Source organism: Mauremys mutica, chromosome 24 (genome assembly GCF_020497125.1).
Source record: "Mauremys mutica isolate MM-2020 ecotype Southern chromosome 24, ASM2049712v1, whole genome shotgun sequence".
Taxonomy (NCBI): domain Eukaryota; kingdom Metazoa; phylum Chordata; order Testudines; family Geoemydidae; genus Mauremys; species Mauremys mutica.
The window spans coordinates 4,578,016-4,588,857 of record NC_059095.1 but is presented as its reverse complement, the minus strand read 5'-3'; the positions used below and the strand labels follow the sequence as shown (position 1 = coordinate 4,588,857).

Genomic DNA, 10,842 nt, shown 5'->3' with positions numbered 1-10,842 from the left:
GGGCTGCGGCTGGGGAGGCCGTAGCCAATCAACAGCTTCCACTCTCTCATCCCACAGGAACGCGTCTGGAAACTTTCTCCCCCTACCATCCAATCAGCCCTTTCCGCCGCACTCCAGCCCACGTGGGGAATACGAAGCGCGCATCACTTCCCTCTCAGCGTCTTATGAATATTAACCAGGCTATAACAAATCAGGAGGCGAGGCGGTGCTAGAACAGCGGCGGAGATACCTCATCCCGGCCAGTGTCTATTTGCATATTCATGACTAGGGCGGGGCCAGACAAGGGGCTATATAAGCAGCTGCACCGCCAGCTCTCAGCGTACATCGTGCTGGGACTTAGAAGCGCCGTGTTGCCTTTGCACTCACCGAGGACCGGTAAGGAACCCGGGGAGAGGCAGGGAAGGGCCTGGGGAGGCAATATCGCCTCAGGCGGAGTTGCCCTTTGCAAGGCGGTGCCCCATAGGAGCGGCTACTTTCCCTAGAGGGAGAAGCGGGTAGGGTCGGTCTGTCCGTGTCCAGCTTCGTATTCACCGTTGTCAACCGCTGGAGTCCCCAGCAGGGCGAAATGCACCGCTTGGGCTGTTGTTAGGGGGAAGGGCGCGCAATTAACGGCGACGCCCCTTCGGAAACAAAATGGCGCCTGGTCTCGGCCGGCGCAAAATGGCGTCTCTATATTAGTAGCGCGCACGCGCCGAATGGGCGGGGCAAGGTGGGAGGTGCTGAGGCTTGGAGGCTTGCCGCAGGACGTACGTGCGCCTGCCTCAGACCGTGGATCGTTTGCGCATGCGCCTTCCCGGGTGCCTGCAATGCCGTGAAGCTGGACCGCTCTTCCGCGGCGCGCATGCGTGCGAGGGAACGAAGTAGGCGTGGTGCGACAGGGCATCTTGGTTCTTGCCCTGGCGGCGTGCTGCTGAGGTGCGGGGACACACACAATCTAGCTACAGCCACTTCAAAGGCAGCTTCATTTCTTAAGCGGCCCGGTGCGCAGGGCGATGTTACCCCACACTAGGGTAGCCGGTTGCTGTCTGGCCTGATGTTAGAGATCAGCGCCTGAACGGGGTGGGAAGGGCTCTGCCTGATACGGACCCACTGGTGCTTGTTCTCTATGGATGGAGACTAAGGAAATGGACCATGCAGATGGATCTGGGTGATAGCGCCAGGCCTGCTGTGATGCTGTGCATTGGAGAACACACACACAGGGGTTCTGGTCCTGGGGGGAATATTGCTTGGCTGCAGGGATAAATCATGCTACTGGATAGATTACTGTCTTTGTGGTCTCCTCATTTCTGTAATCTGGCTAATTTCTTGAAATAAACGCTTTTAATCGACTTGTGTTTACATGGAGGCTGACTATCAAATAGATATCTCTAGATACAAAGCTGTGGTTCTCTTCTGTGAATTGCACTACCAGTTGTGGTATTGATATTATTATGGGCCTGGTGACACCGGTCTAGTGAATTAATCCCTTGGTCCTGCGTGATTCCTATATACTGAAGCAACAAAAATAACTTTTCATGTGAGATTTAACAGATGATGTAATGTTTTTGTTTACAGAACAAAATGGCATCAGATGAGGGAAAGCTCTTTGTTGGTGGACTGAGTTTTGATACCAATGAACAGTCACTGGAGCAAGTCTTTTCCAAATACGGACAGATATCTGAAGGTAAGAACAAAATAAGTGGGTGTGATGAGTGTTATCTTTTTATGATAGAGTGGATATGTGCCAATGGTGTCTTTGTTTTTCAGTGGTCGTGGTGAAAGACCGAGAGACCCAGCGGTCCAGAGGCTTTGGGTTTGTCACATTTGAGAACATAGATGATGCTAAAGATGCAATGATGGCCATGAATGGAAAAGTAAGGAGATCTTGTGTTCCATTTTTTCAGAGACAGTGTACAGAGCTGCAGAATCATGATCTCCAGAGTAGTAGTAGTCTGTTTTTTTAATTAAGCAGAATTAACCATTGAGGGTTTAGAATGGTGAAATCATAAATGATTCAGGAATTAAAATATTTTGACAACACAATGGAATATTAAAATTTCTAGGAGCAGCTAAAGTAATGTGCCAGTCTAAAAATATGAAGGAAACCTAGATAGGCAGACGTGCCCTCTTTCTTATTTCAAGCAATATTTTTATTTTTGAGTGCTCCGTAAATATTATTTACTGGTGGTGATTTGATTCTGGTTTTGGATATGGGGGCAAACCATTATGGACACAAATTACTGAAACTTTTTCCAATTTGTACCTTAAGTTTGGACAGCTTATTTGGCAACTGCTGTCCTGTTAAGTTTTAAAAGCATGTAAATAGCGGTATAGTTCATTTTTTTTCTGTTTTGTTTTTAGTCTGTTGATGGGCGTCAAATTAGAGTTGACCAGGCAGGTAAATCATCCGAAAACAGATCCCGTGGATATAGAGGGGGTTCATCAGGTGGCAGAGGCTTTTTCCGTGGAGGCAGAGGTCGAGGGGGCCGTGGCTTCTCTAGAGGTGAGTTAGTGTAACTGATTTTCAATAACTGACTTGAAACAGAAGTTTTTCAATGTGTTAATTGGTCCTTTATTGTGTCCATTCAAGGAGGTGGAGACAGAGGCTATGGAGGAAGCAGATTCGATTCCAGAAGTGGGGGATATAATGGGTCTAGAGACTACTATAGCAGCAGGTAAACACAATGAAAGTAGACTGTAAGAGTTCAGACTGCTGACTGTTGAGGTTTTTGTCACAACAGCCCTGAAATAACTCACTTAACTTGACTGGGATGTAAATTGGCTCAGACACAATAGTACAGCAAAAGTGTAATGTGTGTATAGATGACAGCATGTTTCATAAAACAAACATTTGTTACTTTTTACTAGCAGGAATCAAGGTGGCTATGGTGACAGGTCATCAGGAGGGTCCTACAGAGACAACTATGACAGTTACGGTAAGTTTTAGTTCAAAAGGGAACGAAGAATATACTGCCTTGGGAGCTCTCTAAATCGATTGACCTGTTGAAGTCTGGAAATACTGTAAGGCTCAGTTGGACCATATCACACTCTTTGTTCTTGCCCATAAGAACCAGTCTATTTGCAACCAGGCCTTGGAGATGTTTGCCACTTAAATTCCTAATTTTAATGCATGTGTAGGACTTGCTTGGATCTAAGGCAAAGCAAGTAGTAAATACTCACATACCTGAAGTTCGAGAATTAAGCAAAACTCCAAATGCCCTCTAACAAACTTTAATCAAGGGTGGGGGAAGTTCTCTTAAGCTCTAGTGAACTAGCACTAGCCTCTGAAATAATACAGGGAGTAAAATGCTGGAACTTGTCTATGCTTCGGTGCCTTTACAATTGTGCCTGCTTCTTGTCCTCAGCTACACACAACGAGTAAAAATCCTTCCTGACTCAAGATCGTCCTTCCAATGGCTGTATTTATAAAGATTTTTGGAGCTTCGCTGAAATCGTTATTGTGTAGTACATCTACTTGTATTTTCACTTTTGTAGTATTATCAGTTCTGATCTTGTCAAACACAGCCTGACAGCTTCTGATATAAGATGGTCTGATTAGACTTTTCTTTAAGAAAGCTCTGTTTCGAAGTGTTTTTAATCTTTTTTGAAAGCACTACGGATTTTATTTTATCCTCTGTGATAAGCCAAGGTGTTTTTTTAAAAGTTGTGAAGTTGGGGCCCTAATTCAGTTTTTTGAGATAGAAAAGGACCTTTAATTCAATGTTCACTGGAAGCTGAACAAGCTGTGGACTTTATATTTTTTTTTAAAAGTGCATTACCTTCGTCTCTTGTAACATTCCTTTAGTGTAGCAAGGTAGGCATGCAGCCTGGGTGTAAATTGGAAGGCAAACCACCTTGATATACTTAAAGAGAAACTTGCTTGTATGTTCAACCTGCATAACGGTATTTTTACTGTATGATGTAAATTACCCAGAAATAGACTCTCGCAAACTTACCATAAAAGAGGTTCTTGAAAATGTTTATTTATATTGTCCTTTTTTTACTGGAAGAAATATGCATATTCCATTGATATTGTATTTGAAGTGGTAAAGGATTCTTGTATACAGTTTTCTTTGGCTTTACGAAGCCTATTAAAAGACCGTCTGAAATGAACTCTGCTCCTGACATTTACATTTCATTGCACAACACAGTCCTTGAAGATCTTGTGAACAAACCAAGTAATAAGGAGGAGGACTCTAGAGAAGAGAGCCTAGTGATAGGAGTATTAAAGCAAGCTAGACTTACTGACCATTGGAGAGAATGTAATCTTAACTGGTCTTGACATGTGAATACTGTCAAGATGATTTCACATATGAATAGTCAAATTGTCTAGTGGCAGACTACTAAAAGTATTGTAATGACTAACTTGTTATACTTAGATCAGCAAAAGTGGAGGGAAAATACAGCTGGCCAGTTTAGTCAGAGGACAGTTCAGGATTTTCATAAAATAAGCAGACATTGAAATTTGTAGTCTGAATCAGTCTTTTGAGAACAAGTAGTTACTGGTTTGACACAGTGTTCCAAGGTAGACAAATTGACTTAATTAGCTAGCTTTGTCATTGCCTTACAAGTTCTAAGAATTCTCTGCTAGCGTATGGAAACTGCAGTGTCCTTGGAGAAAAGAAGTGTTGTGCCTCCAACAGAAACCTCTGAGACGAAAGCTGCTTTCTGGGCTAGTTCATATGTGGAAATAGTCCTGTAATTCGAGGTAACTCCTTTTGCTCATGTCCGCATCCTTCCTCTTGTTGAGAGCTCATTTGAAAGTCTAATGTACCTGTGAAATATTCCTCTGACAGTTTTGGTCAACTAATGGAAAAATTTTAAATTCATGCCTATGCAATCTTTGGTTTGTGGCACAACTTCAGTTCCACAGGTCAGAGTTGGGCATACAGTCATGTCTTGCCTAGTAGGTATGGAAGCAAGATGGGAAACAGAATTCCCTGACTTGATTTGTGTTCATCTATTGACTCTTCCTAGACTCATTAAGTCACTTAATTGTAGCTTTCTTTACCATCTTACTTGTTGCCATTAACTTTCTCCCATAGCCCACACTGTTCCTAAGCAGCCATGTCAAAGTGGTTAACTGTCTCTGCTTAAGGATCAAATGATATATATTGGCTGGCATATCAAAGGCATCAGCCAGCCCTGGAATTTCCCAGACTGTGCTTCTGTGATGTGATAGGGTTCAGCGAATGGCTTGTGAAACCCTTGTATATGATGTGACTTGTGTTTGGGGAGGTGGGTGGCAGTGTAAACACCGTGGTTGGATATGGCTAGTAACACACATTTGCTTTACCAGGTTGAAGAGAAGATGGACATTTGAGCCTGAAACAGCATTCCTGAACATTTCATGAAAGCAGTACCAACAATCAACTTCCTAAGCAGGTACCATCTACAGTGCATTCCCTTGTAAGAAATTACTGGAGTAGGGGAGAGCTCTTTTTGGAGAAGTTTGATTTTAGGTTTGGTATATGTACATGTACCAGAATTAACATTTTGCCTTGTGCTAATATCCTGAGAGAAATAAATGTGTTGATAACTTGAGTAACTCTTGGTTAGTAGTTGCAGTTTTAGATAATTTAATGTACATCTGGGTCTGCTATTTGTAGAACTCATTGTCTTGTTTTATTTCAGCAGTGAGCTGCATTGAAGAGGATTGATACAGCTGTTGACTGAGCAATGGAGTTCAAGAGCTTTGAGCAGTGTATAATATCTGATAATAGATCAAGTGAACAATCTGACTTGTAACAATTCTAACTGATAGAATAAATAATTGGATTGGAAAAAGCAATGATTTTTAATAAATTCTATAAATGCAAGAAAGATGTAGTCAAGGCACAATTTGATAGATTTTGGGTTATTTGCATAACCCAATATAAAGCGTTGGCACTGTGGAAATCTGTCCCTACTTATGAAGGTCCAATTGATCAGTAAAGAGTTAAAGATCATTGAGTGAGTCCCTGTGTAGGATTCTGAGAGGTTTGTTTGACTGGGGGGAAATGAAGGCTGTTTTTCTAAAATAATTTAGAATCTTACCATTTTAATGGCTGTTGAGCAGGTAATGATTTGGTGGTTTTACCCCTTCATGGCAAAGTCCAAGTTCAAAAAAATACAACCAAGTTTGAAGGGGGCACTATGGTCATTTGAGCAACTACATAAATGCTAGTGGTCAATATTAGTGTCTGTTCCAAACCTATTAGACGCTAATAAAACTTGGAATTTTAGAAATAAAATTTACATATTGAAATTTTTGCCTTCTAGATTAAGGTTCATGTACAATAGTCTACAGCAGGGGTCGGCAACCTTTCGGAAGTGCTGTGCCAAGTTTTCATTTATTCACTCTAATTTAAGGTTTCACATGCCAGTAATACATTTTAATGTTTTTAGAAGGTCTCTGTCTATAAGTCTATAATATAACTAAACTATTGTTGTATGTAAAGTAAATAAGGTTTTTTAAATGTTTAAGAAGCTTCATTTAAAATTAAATTAAAATGCAGAGCCCCTGGGACGGGTGGTCAGGACCTGGGCAGTGTGAGTGCCACTGGAAATCAGTTCGCATGCCGCCTTCAGCACAGGTGCCACAGGTTGCCTACCCCTGGTCTACAGGTATAATTGGCTTGCACTCTCTGCTGATGGTTGTTAAACTAATTCTAGGGGAAAGTGTCAAAATTACACTAAATTGTTTTCTAAAAGCTTTTTCTACAAAACCTCCATATTGGGTGGCAAATGAGAGCTCACTATTCTGCAACTAATTTTTGCCCATTTACCAATTCCCAGCACCAAAAAAAATTCTACCTAAGTATTGCTATTACTTACAGATTTCTCAACTGTAAAAGGAGTGTTTCTTTGCAGCTTGCCATAAATGGCTGTTTGAGACTTCTCATACTGTTAGGAGAAAAACATTCACCTTTGGGTTTGATTAAATAATTCTAATTTGAGTTTATGCTCAGATCTCTGCTAATCCTATTTTGTAAATCATCATTTACGAGTTGGGCTACTGAAGGTGACTCAGCACTAGCAAAACCTTTTCTCCCAATCCTCTGTATCCACAATATGAAATTGTCTATTGGGGCAATTGCCTAGTACTGAACTAGCTGCTTTATAGAGTCCTGACTTAATAAGGAAACTAGTACGTTGAAGCAATGCTGACCCATTAACTTGCATTTAAGTACTGCAGTCAGACAAGCTTTTCAGAAATACTTTAATGTTGGGGAACATTTTCATTACAATAGTGCTCAGAAGCCTGTTACTTTGAAGCCCCCCTAGTTTTGGTGCTGTACAAATGCCTAATTCTGTACAAAAGTTTAGAATAGGGGCTAATCTAGAGTTTTTGTACTAGTTATGTAGAAACATGAAACAGTACAACCTAATGCAGTTGTAGTTACTCTTATAAAAAGACACATACCATGTATAGATAAAAGCTTATTTTACTCAGTGCAATTCCCCTATCTAAATAAAGTTGTACAAAAACTAGACCAGCTTAAGGGATGGCCAAATGCTCCAGCTAGGAGAGGAGAAGGGTGAAGAAAAATGGTTTACAACTGTTTAAAATATATAAATGAAAAGATGCCAGTTGCCACCTTAGCAGTTGCCTTCTACCAGCTTGCTATAGGTGGCATAGAAGTGGGTTTTAATGGCTTCCTTAAAGGAGCATTCCAGGAGGACCTTCCATGCATAAGATGTGGCTCCCCAAAAAGCCTGAAGGTTTGTGGGAGAAAGACACAGATAGGATTTGGCTTAACTATCCATTTTTCTCAAAGCTTTTACGAGTGCATCAGTTTCATACTTAGCATGTACAAGTGCTTTAGAAACATTTGTCTAAAAGTATCTCAAAATGGGATCGAAAGGAATACATTGGCTACAGCCAGTAATAAACACCACCTTGAACAAAATATTGAAGACTTTTTGACTCCTGCCCCTAAAATCAGCCAACCCAATACTACCCATCTTTCCTCAAATGTGTTGACTCAACTTCTCATCTTACCAGCTTTGTGCTATTCTATTAAAGTGTTTCCTAGACATCTTTCTCAAATTCCATGTAATGGCTACCTTATGCACTCATTGGTTTTGTTTCCTTGTACTTGTTTACCTAGAAGGGTCGAAATTAAAGCCCTGTGGGGGTAAAAACATAGCTTTGCTTTCATTTGATCTGCATGCTCAAGTCATTTACTTCTGCTGCATGAACATAACTACAACTTATTCTCTCCCTTGTAGCTTCATCTTGCTGGTGCTGCTCTGAGAACTTGGGTTCAAGTGTCATTTCCCTAACTGAAACTTAAGTGAAACCTCCAATTTGTAGCTTGCTCTGTACATTGTTCCTCATCCTTGAACTTACACTGGTGCTTACTCTGACTCTGCACAAGGTGCAAAGCACTGGTAAATCAGTTATTTACAGCAGTACAAAGTGGATGTTAAAAGCTACCAGCTCAGAATTGGTAGTGTTTTCACCCACCTTGCACAGCTGTGAGTGACAACACACAGTGCAGAGCACTGGAGTTGAACACCCCAATATCTGAAATCTTCAGTCCCATATTCACATTGCACACTCTGATCAGATACTCACTACACTTTCTAATCTGCAACTAGGTGCCAACCATTTGATGAAAGTTGCTTGAAGTAGATTTAATTGCCTTTTAGTTTCATAGGATGTCTCATCTAGTCATACTATTTTTTCAAATGTAAGTGGAGCCAAACTCCCTTGCTCAGCTTCTAGAACTAAACCAACTTGAACTTGACAAACGACAAGTTGGCCTTTACAATGTGATGTCCCAGAGGTTGGCTTCAGAAACTTTTTTTTGCTAAGAAAATTATCCTGTCATTTAGCTACATTGTCTTTGTTTCCCTTACTTTTGTTTTAGCAATCTCGGCATAGAGTGCATGCTTCTGCTTTTGTTCCCCTCTTCATTTTCTTCCATTGTATTAATACAGCCCTGCTAATTAACTTAATGAAGTCAGGTGCCTTGTTTAATTCTTTCCTTTAGTTAAATTCTTAGTTTATTATTTCATGCTCTAAGATGCTTCTACCCCTCAATCAAAACCTCCTTTCCATCAAATAGTGGCTTACCTCATTTTGTCTCATTTCACTGGAACAAGATGTCATCTGGTTTCAAGAACATTGATATCCAATACCTGGCTGTGAATGTTTCCAATACATCTCTATGTAATCCAGACCTCTCCTAAGTCTCTGTCCTTGTGGCTGTCATTGCTATGTTACACCAGTGCCTTGTCATGCTTAAAAGTTGTAAACTAGAAGTTAAGCTGAGAGCAAACAGCTGGGAATAAAAAAATGCAGTTTTACCCATATTGATCTGAAGCACCCTTGTGCTGTGCACTTTCCATACTCTTGAAATATCCCTGAGTTAGAATTTAATTCTGCTATATCGACTTCAGATACCTTTTTAGTAGCCAGGGGTACTTGAAGGAAGAAGGTTCCTGAACCTCCCTATGTGTATTAAAATATGCTGATTGTGTCCTGTATCGGGTTTCTGGGAAACGGGGCGGGCAAAGCCCACCCCATGCTAATGGATCCCCCCAGCCTAAGGGGAGGTTCCACAGGGCCTCAGAAACCCACTAATTGTGGGGGGCAACTAATAAAAGAACAGGGACAGGAGTGCCCAGATTTGCTAACAAGGAACCCCCTTCCCTGTCTCACATCAAGCAAAATGCATTTGATCATATCCCAGCCTTTCTTTACATACTGCCTCATCTACCTCTCTATTGAGATTTATGGGTACTGCCAGTTATTAAATCCCATTCAAGATTAGCCTTTCCAAGAAAGTGTACAAGAATTTGTGCAACATGATGGGCTAGCGAATAGGTTACTAGACTAGGAGCCAGGAGCTATGGTTTCTATTCTTGACTGTACCACTGATCTGCTGTCTGACCTTGGGAAAGTCCCTTTTCTATGTCTGCATCTTGGACAGCTATGAAAACTTACAGGAACAATGAAAGGATTTGTGTATACACCGTGTGGCAAATCCTGACGTTTACTTATCTTGTACCCCCATCAAACTCATCAACCCCAACAAGAGTTAAAAAAACAAACCTTCAATCAGTGTGTTGCCTGATGTATTTAATAATTTCTCTGTTGGGGACTGGGTGTTCTGCATGCCCACTGAACGCAGTGCAGCATATGAACCCTAAACGGCTTGGAAGCCTTAATGGCAAATACACTCTCAAAAGTTAAAATGAATCAAATGCACACACACAAAGAATGATATGAAAAACCTGAAAAGTTCCTGATATGATGAGGCCTTTGTGCCCCAAATTACTTATGCAAATAATTGTAGGTGCAAAAATGGAGGCCTGACTAAGTTTCAGCTAAGGCATTATTGGTTTCACAAATTACAGTGAATGGATTAACGAAATGATTCCCAGAATCGGTTTGGGATGAAATAGAATTGGCTGAACCGATTTAATAAGGAGTCCCCTATTCAAAGGACTCCCAGGAAGTGGTTTTGAGATGTGGTACTATAGTGACACCTAATGGCCAGTGTGAAAAGGAAACAAGTGGCAGAAACTTCCCCAGCCTGCAAAATCTCTTAAATATTGCTGGGGGAAAACACTGCTAAGGTGAAATACGGTATTTTTTCATTCAATGGACTTTACTGAGATTTCCAATAAAACAATTAGGGCCAGATTTTCCCGAAGAGCTCAGCACTAAACAGCTCCCCATCATGACAAACCCAGATGTCCAAAAGACACCTGCATCTTAACGTGATGAGCTCTTTTCAAAATTTAGCACTGACAGCATGTGCTGAACTATTTTGAAAACCAGTTGGCAGATCCTCAGCTTGTGTAAACTGACCTAGCCACACAATGGAACCATGACAGTGTAAACTGACAGCCGCACAATGGACCTAT

At 41.2% G+C, this 10,842-nt stretch overlaps 1 protein-coding gene across 3 annotated transcripts; it reads left to right on the top strand.

The window, feature by feature from the left end:
* The first annotated feature begins 225 nt into the window (after positions 1-225).
* Positions 226-5,770, top strand: LOC123355844 (cold inducible RNA binding protein). Of its 3 annotated transcripts, none has more exons than XM_044998613.1 (8): positions 226-375; positions 1,555-1,663; positions 1,747-1,853; positions 2,341-2,482; positions 2,570-2,654; positions 2,851-2,915; positions 3,345-5,364; positions 5,614-5,770. In XM_044998613.1, the coding sequence occupies exons 2-7, from the start codon at positions 1,561-1,563 to the stop codon at positions 3,359-3,361; spliced, it is 519 nt and encodes a 172-aa protein (XP_044854548.1). In that variant the 5' UTR covers positions 226-375; positions 1,555-1,560; the 3' UTR covers positions 3,362-5,364; positions 5,614-5,770. The 3 variants fall into 3 exon arrangements, with proteins under 3 accessions (XP_044854548.1, XP_044854547.1, XP_044854546.1); XM_044998612.1 differs by having other exon boundaries at positions 2,848-2,915; positions 5,617-5,770; XM_044998611.1 differs by having other exon boundaries at positions 2,848-2,915.
* The last annotated feature ends 5,072 nt before the right edge of the window (positions 5,771-10,842 follow it).